This window comes from Gymnoscopelus microlampas, assembly GCF_963454915.1.
Source record: "Gymnoscopelus microlampas genome assembly, chromosome: 2".
Taxonomy (NCBI): Eukaryota; Metazoa; Chordata; class Actinopteri; order Myctophiformes; family Myctophidae; genus Gymnoscopelus; species Gymnoscopelus microlampas.
The window spans coordinates 37102167-37126981 of NC_139939.1; the positions used below are offsets into that span (position 1 = coordinate 37102167).

General features: G+C 40.8%; 2 protein-coding genes and 1 pseudogene across 6 annotated transcripts in view; 1 reads left to right on the forward strand and 2 right to left on the reverse strand.

Moving 5' to 3' along the window:
- The window catches only part of npnta (nephronectin a), a 491735-nt gene extending 490144 nt beyond the window's left edge, over positions 1 to 1591 (forward strand). For all 4 annotated transcript variants that reach the window (XM_084078173.1, XM_084078174.1, XM_084078175.1 and 1 more), the window contains one exon: positions 95 to 1591. In XM_084078173.1, coding sequence (XP_083934299.1) covers positions 95 to 205 — 111 coding nt within the window. In that variant the 3' untranslated portion in view covers positions 206 to 1591. The remainder of the gene's footprint in view (positions 1 to 94) is intronic.
- dkk2 (dickkopf WNT signaling pathway inhibitor 2) overlaps positions 1 to 24815 on the reverse strand; it is a 413162-nt gene that overhangs the window by 201433 nt on the left and 186914 nt on the right. The gene's annotated exons all lie outside the window — the stretch shown is intronic.
- On the reverse strand, positions 2681 to 8426 carry LOC311055177 (arachidonate 12-lipoxygenase, 12R-type-like; annotated as a pseudogene). Its single transcript has 9 exons — positions 8283 to 8426; positions 7026 to 7234; positions 5738 to 5769; positions 5036 to 5202; positions 4892 to 4899; positions 4679 to 4772; positions 4037 to 4234; positions 3210 to 3294; positions 2681 to 2860 (listed from the first exon to the last, which is right to left on the reverse strand). The product of its transcript is annotated as an arachidonate 12-lipoxygenase, 12R-type-like (transcript).

A 24815-nucleotide genomic window follows, 5' to 3' on the forward strand; every position in this document is an offset into this window, starting at 1 on the left:
CATCCATCCATCTAAATGATCTATATAGTGTATTGCTGACATTGATTTGAAATAATAACACAAATCCTCAACAACCCTGCATTGCTTTTTCCAGGTGATCCTGAAGGGGGAGCGTGGGCGAGGCAGGAGCGGGGAGATGGCTGTAGATGACATCACCCTGAGGAAAGGCACCTGCACAGAGGACCACAATCTGAGGAGACTTTGATAGACAGATAAAGATGGCAGAAAGAAGTAACACAAACAGGCGGGAGAAATATCTCATGGAGACCAGACTCTTTCATTCTGGCACACCAGTGCTCTGCCCTGGATTGTTGATGATTCTCCCACCAGTCCTTCGACCTAACCACCCTGTTGTGAACAACCCCATCTGGAGCACAGTACGTCTCCCCAATGTCCATGAATAAAGACTGAATCAATTATTATGGGGGTGAGGGGGCACCCTTGCTACATACTCCATTCCCCTTATAATCCCCTCTTACTCCATCGCCTCCATCTTCAGACACATGCATGGACTTAACATGGAGATTTTCATGACCTATCACAGCCCAGCCCTGCCCAGCCCAGCCCAGCCACACCACACCGCTAAGAAGCCTATATCCACTTTATTTCCTCCTGGGGAGAGCATCCTTATTTCACAGAGGGCATCTCCTTAGCCTTGGTTTAACCTTTTAATCACGAGCCACTGCTGCTTCTTTTTTTTTATTTGTTAGACATCAAAGAGTATTTCCAAGGTTGCTGGACTTTTCCTCTAAACAAAGTATCAGAGGAGTGATTCATTGGTAAGTCTGATTTGAACCCAATGTGCAAAACCAAAACGCACTGCCATAATTTAGCCTTTGAAAATCTCCAGTTGAGATTATCCCTGGCTTTTTTACTAAGCAGATTCTCAGTCCATTACACCAAATGATTACAATGCAGTAGTTCTGAATTCCAATTCTGGGGTACAGGACTACTGTTCACTTTCTGTTCTAGTTGCAATCACTAAATTATTCTCTGATACTGTGGCTGGAATGAAAACCATGAGTACAGTATTCTGGGTCACAAGAATCGGAGTTGAGAACCACAGTATACCATGGTAGATTGTGCATATTTTTATCCATTGCAAAATGGATAAAAAATATTTGGCTGATGCAGCGAGATATGCTTGGTGAAAGAGGTTACAAAAATACTCTACCTTGACCTCTTATTTAAGGTTCTCCAAGTTGTTTGATCACCACAATCAATTTTCAAATACTTGAAATGTGTCAGACAGAATCAGTGTGTGAAATCTGACACTTACAAATCTACCATTGCTTTCTGTTCTACAGTTTGTGCTTTGTTTTATCAAGTGCCGTTTGTTATACAGAAGACAATATTAACACATTTGTAGGCTTTCACAAATTGTATTATTGTAAATGTAGTCGTGTGTACATATTCTAGAATATCTATGATCATAATATGCTGTGTGGTTTATACATTATGTAAATTCATCCGAATATTAATTGGAGTAAAAAGAAAAGGTATTTTACTTTTAAATTAATGATCACATACTCAAATGGAAACCTTGTGCCGTACAAGGCTGTGTTTACAGTGCATAAATTGTCAGTTTTTTGTTCATGTGTTATGGTCAAATCTGTCTGTACATTGCAAAGCACATAGTTGCATATGGTATGTTATTACAATGAAGGGCCTCAGTTTTTGAAATAACTGTATGCATGGATGCTTTCACCAAATTCAGATTCAGTCGCAATGTAAATAAAAATAAATTTGACTGATATGTATTTGACATAAAGCATGTGTATTTATTTCCAATGACTAAAATCCAATTAGCTGTCACGCGCAACATTTCAGGCCAGTAACTACAGTATCATACTACTTGATGAAGGTTGCATTTGATATTTTAATTCACTGTCTTTACCGGACAAGCTCAACAGCAATTACATAAACACAAAAGTATGTTATTGTTGTATTACTTCAAACGAGTGCAGGACATATAAGGATTGTCTATTTTGCAAATAGTCAGTTTCAATGTGGTAAAGAATTATGTTCTAAAGAAAGACCATGCAGTATTTAACAAATGAGGGAGGAGGATACTGGAAGGTGTCAGGGAGCAGAACCTGTCAGCATTGATCACCTTCATTGACTTCCAAAAGGTTTTTGACACCATACACCGGGGGAAACTCATAAACATTTTGATGTGTAGTCTGTATACATTATTTAGTGGCATCTCTCATCTATCGATAAATGCACGGAGTCTGGTGTGTGTGTGTGTGTGTGTGTGTGTGTGTGTGTGTGTGTGTGTGTGTGTGTGTGTGTGTGTGTGTGTGTGTGTGTTGGCATGTGTATCGCCGAGTGGCAAGTCGGTTGTACCTCCAGTTATCCGGAACCGAAAATCCTGGTGTGTGTTTGTCTGTCCGTCTCTCTGAGACCCTTTTATGTCTACATATGGAGAGCTCTGTATCTCTCTCTGTCTGTTTGTCTGTATAATTGGTACTGCACTGAGTACTCTGACAAGGGGTACAACGGGTATTACATAACCCGAGGGGCCTAGTTTTCATAAAATCCAGAGGCTTTAATTAGGTTGAAACTTGAAAATTTGAAAATTATGAAAAATTATCAGCTGATTGTGTATTTTGCTAATAGAATAACATTCAAGGTTGGAAGAAATGTTTGGTCTGAAAATTGAGGACAATATGTGAACTTAAAGCTGTATTTTCCCCTTTATGTGCCAATTATGCAGAATAACATCAGTAAGTCTATTCCATTGTAAGTCCATGCCACGCTCAGTGATGTCATCGGGTATACAGAGAGAGCTGTAGGTCAACAATGACAGGGATCTCTTCAGGATTGTCATCCTACCCTCTCCACCAGAAGCTGCAGACTGGGAAGACATAAAATATATAGATCATAGATCACAATGGTCTTTAAAGATGTAGCCATTGTATACATCACACAAGTTGCATGCTTGCTGAACTGCAAATCTACTTCGGCTCTATCCTAAAGAGACACTCGAAAAATGCTGAAATGTACAATTTATTTTAGCTGGTTGAAAATTGACTGGAAAGAAATAAGCATTAGTATTGTTTTGGAATATACTGTTTAAGAGGAGGAAAGACTACTACTATTACTACTACAAATTAATATGAATATCCAAAATGATCTTACACAAACATCTGAATGTACTGGGGTACTTTTCAGTATTTGTAACTGTTAATCACTTAGTTTCCTACCTTATAAAAAACCCAGTTTCAGACACTAAGAGGTTTCGGGCCATGTGGTTTATCTGGAGGGTGTAGCGGTGTGAGGAATCAGGAGCTGACATTTTTTTTTTGTGAAAAGTCAAGTGTATCATGTACTCAAGTTTTACACCCATTATAATAGTACTGCTAATTTTTCTTAAAAATGTTTTACCCCTTTTTCTCCCCAATTTAGTTGTTAAGCCAATTATTTCCTCCCCACACACATTTCTGTGTGTTGTCACTGCTGTTGTATCCTACTGACTCACCTGCCAGTGAGGAGCCCCGACCGGGAGGACGTAGAGCCTCCGTCCTACACTCCTTGCTGACAGGTGCCGCCCCAGCCCGTAATACATGCAGCAAAAATGATCACCATCCCCGCCCCTGGCTTCCCTCCCCCGAACACAGGCCAATTGTGATTGTAGGCTATTGGACACTCGACAAAACCGGACGCACCACGGTGGATTCAAACCCCCAGACTCCGTGGTAGTAGGCAGGTACTTTACCACTGCGCTACCCGAGCGCCCTGGAATGTGACATAGGTCACAATGGGTTAATAGTCTAAATCGCAAGTGGCTGAGATTATTACTTAGTTGTGAACTCTGATAGCTGTAATGAAAACATTTACAGCACCGAAGGCCAAGAGGCCTTGACCCTAAAATGACAACATTGCAGGGATGGTAATGTCATAAGAACACCACCAACTGTTAAGATGTTGTGCAGTATGTGTTTCTAACCAGTTACATTGTACAGGGGGTGCACCATGGGGAGGTTACGCAGCAGTGACAGTATACCGTAATAATATGTTTCTAACCAGTTACCTTGTACAGCGGGTGCACCATGGGGAGGTTACGCAGCAGTGACAGTGCAAAAACCTCTGCTAGCAGGTGACTGCGCAGCAGGTGAACATTGAGCTGGTGTTCACTGAAATCTGCACTTCTTACAAAGGTCATGGCCATCAGCCTGTCATACTCTGAGTCAGTGGGGAAAAAGATAGGATTGTCGTCTGCTGGATTCTGCTACAACTGCAGGAAACAACATGGGTCACAGTGATAACTCAGTATCAAGCACAGCCAATAAAAATTAAATCAATATTATTGCATTTAATCAAATTCAAGTTGGTTCAAATCATTGATACATAGCACATACTGTCTGCTCAATTTGACTGCATTTGTGACCTGTTAGTGTCACCCATAGAGTGTAAAATAAAATATGGACAGAGACATCACTCACTGGTTTTTGGACTTGAAGGTACTTTGCAAGCAGTAGTGACCATATTTAGAGAAGAGGTTGGAGACACATTGCTCCTCCTCTATCCTAATCAATGTAGTAGTCTGGTAGCGACTTGTCAATCACAAGGTAATCTATCAAGCACCACTGCCTTAAACATGTAGTGACATGGTTGCAAACATTTTTGCAACCATTGGAGTGAGTCGCCTCTGCTGGCCATAAGATGTATATACAGGAGTTCTGTGGAGCAACACGAGCGGAGCCATCAAGTATTGCTGCTTACCGTCGATGATGTTTGCTTCCAATCCATCAAAACGCTTATAGTCACTCAACAATACAGTATGTCGTCATTCTGTTTAAAGATTAACATCATTAGCATTGCTTCACATTACTATTCAGGCAGTTTGATAAGGGTGAGAAATAATTTCAATCACAATATGCTATACAATTCACACTGTGCATTACACAAGGGATGTTGTCAGGAAAGATGTGAGTGCTATCACTCATGCGTCAATATCCATGATATTCCACAGGGTCTCGTGCCATACAGTATCACTTTATTATCTCATCCTATTTGAAAAACAAAGCACCTTAATTTCCTCTTCTAAGCTCTGCCCACCACGGAGGAACACCTTGTCATTGGTGACAGGGAAGTTGTCAGGCAGGGCTGAACAGCGACGGATCAATATGGGGTTGACACCATTAAGGAAATGGTAGCCAAAAAAAGGATCCTCTGTCCAGTGTTTCTGGACATAATCTGGAAGATGACATTTTACTGTTTACTGTTCAGCTAAGCAGCATCAATTTTGTGTGGGTTGTAATGACTGATTTAGAACAGAGTAGGCTTTTAGTTTTCTTCATCCTCTCTATTGCCTTCTTCTTTCATTTTACTATAAACTACTAACTAACTATAGACTATAATGTAAAACATGAACAATAAATTAACTCGATTTTAAATTGAATGGTCACAGGAATAATATTCTGTATGTCATATAGTCATATATATATGTGGAGGATGCTTTTATCTGTAATTAAATATACCTTTATTTCTATCGTACAGTTGTACTATGCAATCATGTATTTTGTTTTCTCAGTATTCAATTAAATCTTAAAACCATACATTGTGTACAATGTGCATACATTTATTTTATTGTTGTTCCCATGAGAATCAAACATCTGGCCGGCAAATGTCCTACACATAATTGTTGTGGACGGTGTTTCTGGATATCTGAGTTCATAGAATAGACACAAGAGATTTTCATGCTTCAAACAATCTCAAGAAGAATAGTCACCTGATATGTCTGTTTTTTTGTAAGACAAGACACTGGCAATGTCATCAATATTGGTTCAATTCTCCTTTGTTGTCAGTATGACCTTTAAGTGTCAGCTCAGTCTTCCTGGGGTAGGGATAGAAGGCTGCCAAATTTCTGATTTAGCCCACCCAGACCTTGCTGAATGTGCCATGTCAGATGAAGTTGCTCTTTGACCACTTAGCATATTTGCTTTAGACTCGTTTTCAAATCCATAGGCTATAGGCTACTGTATTTACATTATGATTTAAAGTATCTTTTGATTCATTGATGTACATTTGTCATTTGTTTTTGTACTTTATATATTTACATTTTAATAGAACATAAATCTCAGTCATATATCAAATATATTTTGATTAATGATATTTTTCTCAAATGTGTGAAAATGAAATGTTAAAATTGCAGTGCGTCTTTTATTGTTCTGTGGGGCTAACTCTGCAAGTTTAGGAGCACAGTAACGATAGCGAACAGCATCCCATATTAAATAGTAAATGATTCATCCTATAGATGAAGTCCAGAGAAAGAACTTGGGTAATTTCCTTCTCTCTGCAATATCTGCCCAAGTGATGGTTGTCATCAAAGCCTCTCAAAGCTGAAATTAGAAAAAATAATTAATTAATTAAGGAGAGATTAAAAGCAGATCAGTCCAACAGTTTAGTCCTAAGATATTTCAAAAGCTACAAAATGGATTGCCATGGAATTTGCAATTCACCTTCATGCTCACCGGAGGATGACCCACTGATTTTGGTAACCCCGATTGCCTTTCCTCCAGCTAGCACCACCCTTAGGCCAAATTTCCACTTCACACATGAAATCTCAAAATCGAATGGACAGATTGCTGAGTGCATTCATGCTCCCTAGAGGAGGAACCATACTTTTGGCTAGTTACAGATGGGAATAAGAAAATACACCATCAAACAACAAAACAGCACCAGAAATGCAAACTAGGCTATATCCCCAATATCTGTTTTAATCAGTGTTTAAGTGTTTTAGGGTGGAAGTTTCCTTTAAACTATGCCATTGATGGGCCCCATAGAACATTTTACAAAGAAACATTTTATAACGTTGGCCTCCAGTACTAGATCTCTTTGACGAAGTGCAGAATCACAGACCCACCTGTTAGTTTCCCTTAGGATTCAATATTGCCAGTGCTTCTTTCTAAACTGAAATATTCTGAAATGAACAAGGATGAAATACAAGATGGATGGACGGCCCAGACTAATTTAAAACCAATACATCACTTTTATACATACGTTTACATAACCCTCACTGACCTTTGCCTTCTCTGAACAGATGGGTCTCACTGTCGGAGATCCAACGGTAGATAGGGAAGTGCTATGTATCTCCTTCTGGGGACGTGAAGTCAATCTTGGAAGGGAACCAGTTGTCCAATGGAATGAGGGTGAGAGGTTTCTTGTCCAGCTCTATCAGCACTAGCTTACCAAGGGTCTTAGGGCATTCCACAGAAAAGGTAGAAGACTGAAAACAGACAGAGAGAGATCTTAGTAACAATATACCAAAGGCAGGGACATTTTCACAAAGAGAGCGGTGAGGTTCTGAGTATATTTACTCTAAGAGTTCGCAAAATTAGATTCCGGAATAAAGAACTGCAGGGACAGAGAAATTGAGAAGGCGAAGAGGAGTGTGTGTGTGTGTGTGTGTGTGTGTGTGTGTGTGTGTGTGTGTGTGTGTGTGTGTGTGTGTGTGTGTGTGTGTGTGTGTGTGTGTGTGTGTGTGTGTGTGTGTGTGTGTGTGTGTCAGAGATAAGGACAGAGAGACATCAGCAGCAACTTAGCAACGACAAACAGTTTTTGCATTTCACTAAGCTGCACTTACATTATCCCCATCCTATATTAAAATCCTATATAAAAATTGCCTAGAGGGTGGGTGGGCGGACAGGCGGGCGGGGACAGGCTGTAATTACTTAAGCCACGCCCCCTCTGTGTTCCTATTGGCTGGGCTTTAAACAGCCATAACTCCAATTCCCGGCATGCTAAAGGCCCCAAACTTGGTGGGTACTCTTAAACGGCCAATAGGGATGGGCTGGAATTGCTTAAGCCCCGCCCCCTCTGTGTTCCTATTGACTGGGCTTTAAACAACCAAAACTCCAGTTCCCAGCATGATAAAGGCCCCAGACTTGGTAGGTGCTCTTAGACAGCCAATAGGGACGGGCTGTAATTTGCTGATGCCCCGCCCCCTCTGTGTTGCCGGGGTTTAAACACCCATAACTACAGTTCCCAGTATGCTAAAGGTTTCAAAATTGGTAGGTGGTCTAACCGGGACGGGCTGTAATTGCTGAAGCCCGTCCCGGTGTTATAGCAGTGTTTAACACTTCAAATACTTTACTTCGGTGACCATTGCTCTTATCAGCGCAACATAGGACTAGGTTGAAGGCCGCATAGCGGCCTGAAAATCTAGTAACATAAATGACCTGATGACAGCACAAGTTTAACATAAACTCTTAAGGTAGCACATCAGTTTTTATAGGTTTACTGCAATTCAGACCGATGTCCCAGACTTACTGTGCCGATGAAGAAGAAGGCGGCAGCCCCCTTGATGCTGGTGTGCGGTTGCTCTCGCCATCCGAGCCCACCAACTTAATGAAATCATTGTTTGCTGTGGAAGCATGAGCAAGCTGAGCAGTGGACACAGTCACTTCATATAAGACCATTTTCAGTCTGGGGAGCAGAAGGAATCCTTGTAACTAATGCATTAGTGTCACGATCTGCCCCTGCTCTGGCTGCCCTGCCCCTGTCATTAACCTGTTGTGACTCTGCTTCTGCTCTCTCCCCCCCTCTCTGTGTGGCCCTGATTGAGAGACTGGTTCCACCTGGGCAACCCAGCTGTAGACTGTGTAATTGGACTTGGAAGTGTATTTAGTGTTCTGTTATGAGTTACAGTATTATTGTCTACTGTTCGTTTGCTGCCCTGTGCTTTGTTCCTGCTTGGGTTTCTGTTTTCAAGAGTATTTTCATGTTTTGACGGTTGCCTTGTGAGGTGTACCTGAGTATCTAAGTAAAGACTATTTAAGTTCAATCATTCCTTGTTTTCTGCATTTTGGGTCCTACATTCCATCCCCGGGTCTGAGCGTAACACATTAGAATACAATAATCACTCTAATATCACTCCAATTATCACTCCTCTAATGAGTTTTTTATTTTATCTTTGATGCAAATCATTTTAATTGTGTGCTGTCCCTGTAATAATAAACAATAAAACAAACAAATTGCAGAATCAAAGCTCTGCAGGAAACAAGCAGCACTTTACTTCACACATACAAACATCAATCCATCCAATTCCAGTTGAGACAAAGAAATGTGATGACATACTATAATACCTTTGATAAGCTCCACTGGACATTTTGAGATTGAATATAACTGGTGTAAAGAACATACTGGTACTATCATGTTCTTACCCTATTATTTTAAATATGATATTATCTTACAACGTATGAAAGATGAAAAGTGCTAAAGTGTTACATCACAATTTGCCACAGCTTTCTATTGACATTGACTTGCAGAAGGGATTATGAGCTTAAAGGGGTAAATTGGTGTTAACTGACAGATGTGTTTATCCATTTCTCCGGTTAGAGAACAGTTTTACGACTTGTCCTGTGTTAATAATGTGTGCCACACCTTTAATAAGCCTGCTGCCTGGGAATAAACGTGGAGAAAAAGCTTAATCTTTGACACATTTTCATGATCAGGTCTATAGTTTATTGTTTATTTGGATCCCCATTAAGTACTACCTTAGAAGCAGCTACTCTTCCTGGAGTCCACACACACCTATAATACATCACCCTCCAGCATAATATATCACCCTACCAACATACCTAGTGCATCAAGAGCAATACCTTAGTACCACGTTATGTTGTAAAATGGTTCTCTAAAGTAATGGCTCACTATTTTGGTACAAAAAATATGCAGTATACATCACTGCGTCAGGCTTTGTCAAGCGTCTACACACAAACACAATTGGCCCGTGTTCGGTAGTGACCAACTTTCGTTTCGGTAGTGACCCAATGGTTAAAAAATAAATTGACTAAGTCCAGAGCTCGATGAATGCTAGGGACCAAAAAAAGTCACTACAAATGGTACTACCAATCAACTCTAAATTGCCTGAAACGTACTCCTAACAGGTTTTTGGGGGGACGATTTTGGCCTCCACACTTAGTGATTTTTTCAGATTTAACTTTCGTTTCGGTAGTGACCAACTTTCGTTTCGGTAGTGACCCAATGGTGAAAAAATAAATTGACTACGTCCAGAGTTCGATGAATGTTAGGGACCAAAAAAAGTCACTACAAATGGTACTACCAATCAACTCTAAATTGCCTGAAATGTACTCCTAACAGGTTTTTGGGGGGAAGATTTTGGCCTCCACACTTAGTGATTTTTTCGGATTTAACTTTCGTTTTGGTAGTGACCAACTTTCGTTTCGGTAGTGACCAACTTTCGTTTCGGTAGTGACCCAATGGTGAAAAAATAAATTGACTAAGTCCAGAGCTCGATGAATGTTAGGGACCAAAAAAAGTCACTACAAATGGTACTACCAATCAACTCTAAATTGCCTGAAACGTACTCCTAACAGGTTTTTGGGGGGACGATTTTGGCCTCCACACTTAGTGATTTTTTCGGATTTAACTTTCGTTTCGGTAGTGACCAACTTTCGTTTCGGTAGTGACCCAATGGTGAAAAAATAAATTGACTAAGTCCAGAGCTCGATGAATGTTAGGGACCAAAAAAAGTTGCTACAAATGGTACTACCAATCAACTCTAAATTGCCTGCATAATAAATACAGCATATGGAAATACAATTTAAAATTAATAATATTACAACCCCTAATCCAAACACATTTCTCGCGCTCATGCTCATATACGCACAATGAGCTTTTCCCCGGAGAGCTGCATTGCTGTGTGAAAATAGCTAGCCGATCTACAGATCGGCTATTCTCAAATAGGTTTGAAGTGCTATGTGGACTATAGTCGCTTCTAATCCACCATGGAAATGGAAATGCAACGCAAACCATGAGCAGGGCACCACAGGGATTTGAACCCTGTCTTAGTAAAACCAGGAGAACCAGACCAGTGCCTTTTGTGTTGTTTTGGTTTGTTGCGTTTGTTTTTTATGGCGCAACACAAGTGACCTAGTCATCGGATATTAGCTAATAGTGGGCAAGGGTGGATTTAGCATAGCTTTGACCTAACCAAATACAGTTTATCATGACATCATCAGCACTACTAAAACAAGACAGGTCTCGACATTAACTTTTCTATTTTCATTTGATTTTATTATTAGTACAGTGCTTTCTCACCGTCAACAAACAGTATAGTGCTTTCTCACCGTCAACAAACAGTACAGTGCTTTCTCACCGTCAACAAACAGTACAGTGCTTTCTCACCGTCAACAAACAGTACAGTGCTTTCTCACCGTAAACAAACAGTACAGTGCTTTCTCACCGTCAACAAACAGTACAGTGCTTTCTCACCGTAAACAAACAGTATAGTGCTTTCTCACCGTAAACAAACAGTATAGTATATTCTCACCTTCAAACAGTATAGTGCTTTCTCACCGTAAACAAACAGTATAGTGCTTTCTCACTGTCAACAAACAGTATAGTGCTTTCTCACCTTCAAACAGTATAGTGCTTTCTCACCTTCAACAAACAGTATAGTGCTCTCTCACCTTCAACAAACAGTATAGTGCCTTCTCACCGTCAACAAACAATATAGTGCTTTCTCACCTTCAACAAACAGTATAGTGCTTTCTCACCTTCAAACAGTATAGTGCTTTCTCACCTTCAACAAACAGTATAGTGCTTTCTCACCTTCAACAAACAGTATAGTGCTTTCTCACCTTCAAACAGAATAGTGCTTTCTCACCTTCAACAAACAGTATAGTGCTTTCTCACCGTAAACAAACAGTATAGTGCTTTCTCACCATTCTCAAAGGGAGACGGAATGGAATATACATTAAAAATTAGGTACACAAGAAAAGAAATGAGCAAAGTAAATACAGCATATGGAAATACAATTTAAAATTAATAATATTACAACCCCTAATCCAAACACATTTCTCGCGCTCATGCTCATATACGCACAATGAGCTTTTACCCGGAGAGCTGCATTGCTGTTTGAAAATAGCTAGCCGATCTACAGATCGGCTATTCTCAAATAGGTTTGAAGTGCTATGTGGACTATAGTCGCTTCTAATCCACCATGGAAATGGAAATGCAACGCAAACCATGAGCAGGGCACCACAGGGATTTGAACCCTGTCTTAGTAAAACCAGGAGAACCAGACCAGTGCCTTTTGTGTTGTTTTGGTTTGTTGCGTTTGTTTTTTATGGCGCAGCACAAGTGACCTTGTCATCGGATATTAGCTAATAGTGGGCAAGGGTGGATTTAGCATAGCTTTGACCTAACCAAATACAGTTTTTCATGACATCATCAGCACTACTAAAACAAGACAGGTCTCAACATTAACTTTTCTATTTTCATTTGATTTTATTATTAGCTTTTGTATTATTATTTATGCATGTAGAATTTCTTTTTACTATTTATTGCATAGCAATAAAAGACAATATGTCTCAAAAACACTGGCTTACAGTTGAATTATTGGCAATAAAATAAATAGGAACTCAAGAAATTAAGACAAATACTGACAATGCCTCTGAACATTGGCTTGCAGTTATTCCACATGCAATAATAATCGTAGGCTCGTCATCGAGGATGGAAAATAAAGTTGTCCTTTTGAGGAGCAGTGGAACTTCTCTTAAAGGAGTAGGAGTAGTTCACCCAAAAATGACTTATTTTCTATCAATTGCACACCCCATGATTGTTTTTGTGGCATTCCTAAGCCAATAATTTGATTCCCGTCTCCTACCGGCTAATGTATCTGGTAGGAGACACAAAGTAGATTATTTGCGTCTCCTACCGGATACACACCCGGTAATCAAAGTATTGGCTTAGGAATGCCACAAAAAAATAAATCCATGAATTCAAGGCTTCATGGGGTGTGCAATTGATAGAAAATAAGTCATTTATTTGGGTGAACTCCTCCTTTAAGTAGGCCTACAATGTTGAGGTATTTTTTACTTGTGGAGTATTTCCAATTTTCAATACTTTTACTTCTATTCCCTACATCTCAGAGGCAAATATTATACTTTTACTCCACTGCAATCATTTAAAAATTTTAGTTACTAGTTACTTTGTAGATTTTGATTATCATTGTAGATTTTGATCATCATTACAAAACATACATTATCCACTTCAGCCCTATTTGGCTATAGCTGATCTACAAGCTCGCGACGCGTTGTGAGCTTGTAGTGAGCTCCACCCAGAAGAGATGCGTTAAGTGCCCATTACTCAGATTGTTTACTGAAATAAAAGTATCAATACTGCAATGCAGAAATACTGTTACAAGTAAAAGTCCCGGAATTCAACATTTACTTGAGTAAAAGTAGAAAAGTATTGGTATAAAAATCTACTTAAAGTACCAAAAATATAAATTATTGAAAATATTTATGCAGAATGTCACAAGTTTTCAAATGTATGAAATATATAAAATAATTTTGGAAATAGTGGATCTACAAGCTCACAATGCATATTGTGAGCGTGTTAGATCGTCTATTTTCAAATGGCCAAAATATAGGGCTGAAGTGGTTAATGTATGTTTTGTAATGATCAAAATCTACAAATTAACAAGTATCTAAAGCTTTCAAATAATTGCAGTGGAGTAAAAATATAATATTTACATTTGAGATGTAGTGGAGTAGAAGAAAAAAAGTGAAAATTGGAAATGCTCCAGTAAAGTAAAAAAAATAACTCAATTTTACTTAAGGACAGTACTTCTTAGTTACCTTACAACTGTGGTTAAATGGCCTGTCTTGGTTTAAAGCCCACTCACCACGACAAGGTGCAGGCCGAGAGTGGGGGGGGGGGGGGGGGGCAATCAACAATTGGGACGAGACAACATGAAACATTTATTACAAACATAGCAAACAGATATTTCATAATTGTATGAGACTTGGGCGTCTTCTTCTTTTGTGTATCATCATCAGATGTCCAGCTCAATGACGTGCAGCAACGCTCTCGTCTCAGGTACCACATCAAAGAGACCGGCCTCCGATGGTGATCTGTAGAGGACACAGAGAGGTGATTATGTGATCAGCCGTCTGCTAAAGCATACTGTGCTGCCGGCCCAACATCTTCATGCACGTTTTGAAGTGTCGAACCCCAGTACGCAGTCGGTTCAGCTAGGTCAATTGCCGACGTGGCAGATCTTCCTCCTTTGATGCCGTCTCCTGGGTCCCAGATCTAGCGGTGACAACGTGTGGGCCCATGCAGAAGACTCCACACTCCTGCTTCCAGGATGCCTCCCATCCATGCCTTTGTAGACAGGTCCTCAGGGATAGAACTGAGCATCTCTTGTTGAATGGGCGGCGGGACTTGAGTCTGTTTGGAGGCAACGCTGTCATAGAGGTGTCATGCAGGATATGCCAATCATGTTTCTGGGCTTTCCTTGGGGCGAGGATGTGAGGGTAGCAGCCTCTCGTTGGAGTCCGGTTGAGGCAATTCCTGCTAGGATTGGGAAGTAGAACATTCAGGCGGGATTCAGGCAACCAGTTATGATCCGGAGAACGTAGCTAAATGGCAGCATCAACCTTTTTGGCATGTGGGCTCCTACACCAGGCTGAGGCACAGTGTTTGGCTGCAGCGAAGACCAGGGCTTGCGTGGGGATTCGTAGTACCTTGGCAGAGGAATCTCAGGACGTACCAGCGAGACATCAGATTGGCGAGACCCTTGATGACACTTTGGCCTCTGGGTGTTGCTTAAAAGACAGTGTCCTATCCAGATACCTTGGGGCTTGCTGGAACTCCAGCTGGTTGTTGTCCATGAACACATCCGGTTCCCTTTCTGCTTCACTGTTGTTGAGGTGATATGCTGCCAACACCGTCTTGCCAATGCTGAGCTGCAGGCGCCACCAGCAAAAGTAGGCTGCCAAGATGTCCATGTGGACATGGAGGTCATTGGGGTAGAGCGGCTTAGTTGGATTTTACAGACCAGGAGTGTTAGTATAGGGAGAGGCATGGCTGAGGAGCTTTGTACATCACTCACTTCTTGCTGATGCCGAAGTCAAAACACAGTATATACCTCATTGTGATAGCTGTATGTCTGCAGTACACCTCACTGGTGGCAATTGCCTGGTTGTGATGCGTAGATGTGATCAATCAGGGTAAGCTCTTTGGCCGTTGCAGTGGATATATAAGCTAATTTGTTGTTGCATTTTTTAGAGATATTTCACTTTGAATTTCCCCATTGAAATTAATGGGATTTTCCACCCGTTCCATCCGTTTCTTTGACGGCAAACTAGCCCTTAATTATTTTAGCTACAAACTCTGTTCCTCTACAACGTTTGGCCTACTTAGGACATGTCGGCTACCATTTGAATTTTTGAAATCATTTGTAATTTTAAACCTTTTGAACCTTTCAAACCTTTACATGTTTCAAACCTTTAGAACCTCTTAAACCTTTTACATGTTTCAAACCTTTAGAACCTCTAAAACCTTAAACCTTTTAAAACCTTAAACCTTTTAAAACCTTTAAAAACCTTTAAAAACCTTAGACCTTTAAAAACCTTAGACCTTTAAAAACCTTAGACCTTTAAAAACCTTAAAAAACCTTAAACCTTTTAAACCCTTAAAAAACCTTAAACCTTTAAAAACCTTAGACCTTTAAAAACCTTAGACCTTTAAAAACCTTAGACCCTTAAAAACCTTAGACCTTTAAAAACCTTTAAAAACCTTAGACCTTTAAAACCTTAAACCTTTAAAAACCTTAGACCGACCTTAGACCTTTTAAACCTTAAACCTTTAAAACCTTAAACCCTTTAAAACCTCACCACAGTTGAGATATTTGTTGCAGCATTTGTGGTCTTTTTAAATAATTTTGAGGCATTTTGTGGCACTTGTGGTGATTTATTTGTGAACGACCAAAGAGCACACCCCGATTGATCACATATACGCATCACAACCAGGCTATTGCCACCAGTCAGGTGTACTGCAGACTTAGAGATCACAATGAGGGAAATACTGTGTTTTGACTTCGGCATCAGCAAGAAGTGAGTGATGGGCAAAGCTCTTCGGCCATGCCTCTACCTATACCAACACTCCTGGTCTGTAAAATCCAACTCAGCCGCTCTACCCCAAATGACTTCCATCATGTCCACATGGACATCTTAGGAGCCTACCTTCGTAGGTGGCGCCTGCAGCTCAGCATTGGGAGGACAGTGTTGGCAGCATATCACGTCAACAACAGCGAAGCAAAACGGGAACTGGACGTGTTCATGGACCACAATCACTTGGAGTTCCAGCAAGCCCCAAGGTACCTGGATAGGACACTGTCTTCTAAGCAACACCCAGAGGCCAAAGTGTCATCAAAGGTCTCGCCAATCTGATGTCTCGCTGGTACGTCCTGAGATTCCTCTGCCAAAGTACTACGAATCCCCACGCAAGCCCTGGTCTTTGCTGCAGCCAAAAAGCCCAAATGCCAGAAAAGTTGATGCTGCCATTAACAATGTTCTCCGGATTATAACTGGTTGCCTGAATCCCACCCCTATATTCTACTTCCCAATGCTAGCAGGAATTGCCTCAACCGGCCTCCAACGAGAGGCTGCTACCCTCACATCCTCGCCCCAAGGATAGCCCAGAAAGATGACTGGCATATCCTGCATGACAACACTATGACAGCATTGCCTTCAAAACAGACTCAAGTCCCGCCACCCATACAACAAGAGATGCTCAGTTCTATCCCTGAGGACCTGTCTACAAAGGCATGGATGGAGGCATCCTGGAAGCAGGAGTGGGAGTCTTCTGCATGGGCCCACACGTTGTCGCCGCTACATCTGGGACCCAGGAGACGGCATCAAAGGAGGTAGATCTGCTATGCTGGAAATTGACCTAGCTGAACAGACTGCGTACTGGGGTTGGACACTTCAAAACATACATGAAGAAGTGGGCCTGGTAGACAGCACAGTATGCTTGTGCAAACTGCTGATCACTTGTATTGCTATTGGATTGTATAGCTACCTTGCGATGATGTAACTCCAAAGGTGGGCAAGAAATACAAAATAGTTGCTCCATTGGTTAGACATTTGTCATTCAAAATGTACATCTCGTTGACTCAGTTCAGGTATGTTGGGACACATCGACATGATGTTCTTTATCTTGATCTTCTTCGGGCAAGAAATTAAAACTTTTAAATGGAAAAACGTAGATCATCTTGATTAAAATGTAGCAGCTTCATGTGATTCTTGTTCTTCTTTGGGCAAGAAATAAAATGTAGCAGCTTCATGTGATTCTTGTTCTTCTTTGGGCAAGAAATTAGACAGTTCCCCCCACCGCGACTTAACACCCAAAAAAAGTGACTTTTCAAATGACCAGGTCTTTTGGACCTTTTCAAATGACCAGGTAGGGGCCCGGATTTACAAAGGCCTATGTCTAAAAACCTGAAAAAAAAAACCAGCAGGTTAGGGTTAGGGTTAGAACAGCATACGCCACAAGTAGCATCCAACACAAACACTTCATCCTTTGCTGTATGCTGCAGCATGAAGGAACTGCAGCATACAGCAAAGGAAAAGGAAAAATTAGGACCGTCACAATTATTACATAATCGCAAGTATTTTAGATAATCGCAATACTTTTTTGGGGATAATAGTTATAATTGTCATAATCGTTTCCATGTTGAAAAACATTTTGATATATTTTCAAAATATTGTGGAAATAGCCAAACTACACGCTCAAAACTCATCACCACGTGATGCGTTTTGAGCTTGTAGTTCGGCTTTTGTTTACGAATTCAGAAAAAAGTTCAAAATGTTTGTCGCAACTATTTGAGCGACAATTAATCAAGCGTCAAGTTAATCATAATCGTGACAGCCCTAAAGAGGTTCCTACTTTGAGCAGTCTTCAGAGGAAACCCCCCGCGGGCCGAGGTCTTTGGCGGAGCCAGCGGTAGTTTCACAGGAGGGTGCAGCCTGGGTCGGTTCACAGGAGGGTGCAGCCTGGGTCGGTTCACAGGAGGGTGCAGCCTGGGTTGGTTCACAGGAGGGTGCAGGTTGGGTCGGTTCACAGTGTGATGAATACATCCAAGGATGTGCCTTCTATTTTTTGCCTTAGTGTACCGGAATGGCTTCTTCTCGTCTGAAAGAAAGCTACCAAACATAAAAAAGAAAAATACTCATTATTAGAGTGTGTGTGTGTGTGTGTGTGTGTGTGTGTGTGTGTGTGTGTGTGTGTGTGTGTGTGTGGGTGTATGTATTGTATAGTTACCTTGCTGTGATTTCACTCCACGGGTGGGCGAGTGGCATTGGTTAGAAATTGAACAACGTGATCTTTAAGATGACCAGGTCCAGGCCCGGATTTATACAGTTCCCCCCCATCCCAGCCAGAAAAAGGTGACCTTTGGTACCGACCAAAAAGTGACTTTTGGGACCTACCAAACAGTGTCCTTTTGGTACCTACCAAAAAGTGACCTTTGGTCTTATGGACCACCAGGTCCAAATCCTGGATTTGCCACATCAAAATAAATATTGAATGCAAACTAAACAAACTACACTACCAACATAGTCTTAGATTCAACGTCAGCCTTGAAATCTGAAAAAAGGAGCACACATCTTTAACCACATCAACAGACAGCCGACAATTCGTATTTCATACATCCAACCAGTATGAAATACACCACAAGCATCAATCCAACCAGTATGAAATACACCACAAGCATCATCCATTACAAACTGCAGCATGAAGCAACTGCAGCATCCAGCAAAGGAAAAGGAAAATTGTCATTGTCTTTAGGACCGTCACAATTACATAATCGCAAGTATTTGAGATAATCGCAATACTTTTTTGGGGATATGTCATAATCTCTTCCATGTTGAAAAATGTTCATACAATTTCAAACATTTTCCAATCATTGTGGAAATAGCCGACCTACACGCTCAAAGCTTGTAGTTTTGAGCTTGTAGTTCGGCTTTTGTTTACGAAGCCTAAAAAAGCCAGACAAAGTTTTATTCAAAATGTTACTACGACGCAATTAAAATAGTTAATCGCAACTATTTGAGCGACAATCAATCAAGCGTCAAGTTATATGTCATAATCGTGACAGCCCTAAAGAGGTTCCTACCTTAAGGCGTCTTCAGAGGAAACCCCCATGCAGCTAAATCCATGGATAGAGAGAGTCACAGGAGGTGTAGACAGAGGCTCTTCACAAGACTTGTAGACAGAGGCTCTTCGAAAGACTTTGTAGACAGCGGCTCTTCGAAAGACTTTGTAGACAGCGGCTCTTCGAAAGACTTTGTAGACAGCGGCTCCTCCTCGAAAGACTTTGTAGACAGCGGCTCTTCGAAAGACTTTGTAGACAGCGGCTCTTCGAAAGACTTTGTAGACAGCGGCTCCTCCTCGAAAGACTTTGTAGACAGCGGCTCCTCCTCGAAAGATTTTGTAGACAGCGGCTCTTCACAAGACTTACCTTAGTGTAGAGTCTACACTAAGGTAAGTCTTGTGAAGAGCCGCTGTCTACAAAGTCTTGTGAAGAGCCTCTGGCTCCTCCTCGAAAGACTTTGTAGACAGCGGCTCCTCCTCGAAAGATTTTGTAGACAGCGGCTCTTCGAAAGACTTTGTAGACAGCGGCTCTTCGAAAGACTTTGTAGACAGCGGCTCCTCCTCGAAAGACTTTGTAGACAGCGGCTCCTCCTCGAAAGACTTTGTAGACAGCGGCTCCTCCTCGAAATATTTTGTAGACAGCGGCTCTTCACAAGACTTACCTTAGTGTAGAGTCTACACTAAGGTAAGTCTTGTGAAGAGCCGCTGTCTACAAAGTCTTGTGAAGAGCCTCTGTCTACACTGTAGACAGAGGCTCTTCACAAGACTTTTTTGAAGAGGATCCTCTGTCTGCAAAGTCTTTTGAAGAGGATCCTCTGTCTACAGACAGTAGCTCCTCTTCAAAAGATTTTGCAGACAGAAGCTCCTCTTCAAAAGACTTCGTAGGCTGGGTCGGTTCACAGGAGGGTGCAGCCTGGGTCGGTTCACAGGAGGGTGCAGGCTGGGTCGGTTCACAAGAGGGTGCAGCCTGGGTCGGTTCACAGGAGGGTGCAGCCTGGGTCGGTTCACAGGAGGGTGCAGCCTGGGTCGGTTCACAGGAGGGTGCAGCCTGGGTCGGTTCAGAGGAGGGTGCAGCCTGGGTAGTTTCACAGGAGGGTGCAGGCAAGAACAACCTCGGCAAAACTCTCTCCACTCTAGTTTCTAGCTTATAATGAAGAGGAAGGGGGTGGTCCCCCCCCCTCCCTGCAACACCTCTGCCAGGATGTATTCTTGAGTATCTGAAAGAAAACAAACAAAAAAATAAAGATTTATTCAAGTGACCGAGAGCCACATTTAGGATACGTATACTGTATCCTGGTTTTAACATCAGGGGATCGATCATACTGGAGATAAATATTCTGTGACTACTTGAAACAGTAACAAAATTGAAAAATCGCTGGCAGTGGGCAAACACAGCCAGAAATAAGTCTGGCACTGAAAGGGTTAACTTAATGGCAATATGGCCGATGTTTGAAAATGGTCTATTGACGGTTTAAGTGGTTAAATGTCTGCCACTAATTTACAAAACACTGAGTCAATGAATCTATGAAATCTATGGAAAAACTTTAATCTGCAACACAATTTTACACAATATGTAGTGGGGGTCCCTGCTGTGGGGGTCCCTGCTTCATCTCTCAGCCTGAAAAACGTTGAAGACCCCTGGCGTAGGATATGCCTCGGGCTGTGACAATTAAAACATTTAAGTTGACGACTGTCATACAAATACATGTGATTAACCATTTAGTTGTGTTTTTTGGCATTGGAACATATGGACAGTGGTGTAAAGTAAGTAAGTACATTTACTCAAGTATGCAAGGCAACTTTATTTATATAGCACTTTTCATACACAGGGCAATTCAAAGTGCTTTACAGAATAAAAGTATTGTACTTAAGTACAGTTGCGAGGTATTTTTACTTTACTGGAGTATTTTCAATTTTCAGTACTTTTACTTCTACTCCAGTACATCTCAGAGGAAAATATTGTACTTTAACCCCACAACAATTATTTGAAAACTTTAGTTTACTAGTTACTTTACATATATAAATTATTATGTCATAAAACATACATTAACTGATTTATCCATATTTTATACCTAGAATATTTTAAAAAATCACACCATGTGTGAAGGTAGCGGCGTCTTTGATACATTTTGTCATCGATATGTGTTTATAGCCACGTGTCACGTGAAGCTTGACCAATCACTTTGTTGACGTGTCTGACCAATCAGAGCGTTGACGTGTCTGACCAATCAGAGCGTTGACGGTGAACACGGACAAAGTCAGGTATAGAGCAGGATCGCCGCTGAAAATAGACGATCTACAAGCTGTAGTGAGCTTGTAGACCTGCTATTTTCAAACATTTTAGTACTTTTACTTTTGGTACTTTAAGTATATTTTGATGCCAATACTGTTGTACTTTTACTCAAGTACATTTTTAATTCCAGGACTTTTACTTGTAACAGTATTTCTATATTGCAGTATTGATACTTTTCCTTAAGTAAAACATTTGAGTACTTTTTTCCCACCACTGCATATGGATAAAAATGTCATTTCTGTTTGGCTTTCAGGCTTCGTAATAAAACAAATTGCACATGACAAATAACTGTAAGGGGATATTTCACTTACAAACTTCTTTGAGCTCATCTTAACGTCCACTCTGCTTTTGTGATTCACCCCAGACACTTTAAATTGCTTGATTCGGTATTTAGATATTAATGATATTCATTGTATCAGACACACCCCCTTCCTGTACAAACCCATTGTAACTTCAAACTGCATTTTAACCATGATAGATTCATTGAAAACACCCGTCCTTGGTTCTGGTGACTGAAGTGGACCTTCTAATGTGTGGGACCGTGTTTTTTCAATTACTTTTTTTATGTATTTACAAAATCTTTTCTCAAAAAGAACAAAACGGTTAAAAAAAAGTAAATACATGAAAAAACGTATTGCAAAAACCCGGTCTACTCGCACACTAGAAGGTCAATATCAGTCACCAGGACCAAGGACGGGTGTTGAACCATGAATCTATCATGGTTAAAATGGAGTTTGAAGTTACAATGGGTTTGTATAGGAAGGGGCGTGTCTGATTAAATGAATATCAAATATCTAAATACTGAATCAAGCAACTTACAAACTGTCGGAGACCACTGAAGACCCAGGCCAGCAGGGGGCAGTAGCAAATGCTTGGTCTCAGAGAGCATACAGAACAAAGGGGGCCTTGGAAACAAAATAATTGCATCCCCCGCTATGCATGATGGGATTGATAGCCCAGTAGTGCTACTCTGAATGAGAGCCATTGAAATGGCGTTTTCTCTACTTAAGAGTTTTAACTTGATTTCAGTTCTATAAGCTGTAGTTTCAAAACTATTCACTCAATCTTATTTATTAACCAATATATCATTGTTTTGCTATGATTCCCTGCTTTCATATATGAAAAAGAAAAAATGCTAGATGACCGTCTCCCAGTCAAATTTGGTCACACACATATATTAAAATACACACACATACATATATATATATATATACAAATACATACATACATACATACATACATACATACATACATACATACATACATACATACATACATACATACATACATACATACATACATACATACATACATACATACATACATACATACATACATACATACATATATATATATATATATATACACACACACACATACACACACATATATATATATTTGTTTATTTGGGGTGTCACAATACGCCTAATCCACAATTAGATTTTAAGCTCACGATTCGATATTCAAAATGAGAATCTAGAATAACAAATTTGTTGACATATTAATAATATTGTAACGTTGCGGGGCAGCTGGAAAGACGAGGCGAGGAGACGATGTGCAAGTTGCCAGCCCAGATTTATTCCCTTGCCGCGGCACAAAGTTAACCCGAGGTTGAGGGTCACTGGACATAAAACAATAAAGAGGGTGGCTAGCCCAAGGCTAGTAATAATGAGGACGTGTGCCGTCTCTCAGTTCACTCAGTCCCGCTTAAAGCACCCCAGAACAGCCCAACTTAACTCTTTTCCCTCCCCGGCACACATGTAGCCAAAACCCAAATCAGTGACACCTCCCTCGATCAAAGCAAAAGGACACGCATGTGTAATAGTACCCCAGCGTTACAATATAAACTTTGGGTTTTATCAACTGTCATTTTCTGATTATTCCTTAAGAAGATTAGTTAACATTCTTTGAAAAGTTAAGATTTATTCCCATTCCAAAGTTTGTGGGCCCTGGGTAGACAACCCGGCCTGGCGTAGATTGGCGGAGATCTCTGCTCTGAGGAGGAGCATTCTAGTTAAGACAGTCCATTAATTCTACATGGCTCAGCCCTTTAGTAACTCTTGCCTTAATTTCTCATACATCGCAGGGAACACACTTTTGCTGAAATGTGAACTGCTGCCATGGCCCTTTGTAACATTCTAGATACACTGTTTGAATATTCAAATCCAGCGTTCTCCACCACTGAAAAGGTTTGCATGTCACGAGACTGCGCTCATTTCGTTATTTCTTGAGTAAGATCCGCGGGTCGAACTATGTGAGAGTTTGGGAAGAAACACGCGGTTTCTGTCTCTGTCAACCCGGCTGTGAGGCTTCCCTTTGCTCCGTCGGAAGGAGGAATGTACAGAAAAAACAACAGCGAACGCATGGCTTCCCTTGAACCAGCGTTGCAAGATATTGTGAGAGAAACAAGCAACCAGGTCTATAAAAAGAAGTCCAAAATAAGCGAGCCCAAAGTAGCTTATAATAAGCAGACTTGGCAACACTGCCTTGGACGCGGGACAGTGAGAATCGCGATACGGCTTTCAATTTCGGTACGTATCGTGACACCCTTAAAAAAAAAAAATAATAATAATAATAATAATAATAATATATATATATATATATATATATATATATATATATATATATATATATATATATATATATATATATATATATATATATAAATATATATATACACACACACACACACACACACACACACACACACACACACACACACACACACACACACACACACACACACACACACACACACACACACACACACACACACACACACACACACACACACACACACACACACACACATAATTTCCTCAGGTAGTCACAAAGATCTCACCTGCACATTGTAGCTTCACCAGATAGTGAGTCATTAGAGGTGGATGTTCTGGGAGGGTGTTATACTGTAGGCAAGAACCTCAGTCTTCTGGTGTCTGGGAGGTTGTTATACTGTAGGCGAGAACCTCAGTCTCCTGGTGTCTGGGAGGGTGTTATACTGTAGGTGAGAGCCTCAGTCTTCTAGGCATTTATGGCACAAGGACAACCTCCGCACAGTCCGTCTCCACTCTGAGAAAGAAAGTAACAAATATTAATTCAAGAGAGACGAGAGCCAGATATATACGTAGATTGTATCCTGTCACAACATACACAGCCTAGTATATGGAATCAAACTTTATTTATAGAGCACATTTAATAAACAACAGAAGCTGAGAAAAGTGCCGTACAAGGTTGAGACAAACACAGCATCAACACACATGTGTGCATAGTTAACACATTAGAGCAGAGGTCTTCAACAAGGGGTCTGGGACCCCTAGGGGGGGGTCCTCAGAGTTACTACAGGGGGTCCGCCAAATCTTTGTGATAGGATTTTTGTTTTTACATTAACCACTTCAACCCTATTCTGAGGGGAACATTAGCCGAAAATAGCCGGTCTACAAGCTCACAACGCCTCGCACTGCGAGGCGTTGTGAGCTTGTAGACCGGAAGAGGGGAAAAGAGCAGACTAAGTACAGAGTGAAAGTTTACTTAGTGTTGATGGTTTAAGTTGTTAAATGTCTGAAAATACACATTGACATGAAACATCTATGAAAAGCTTTAATCTGCA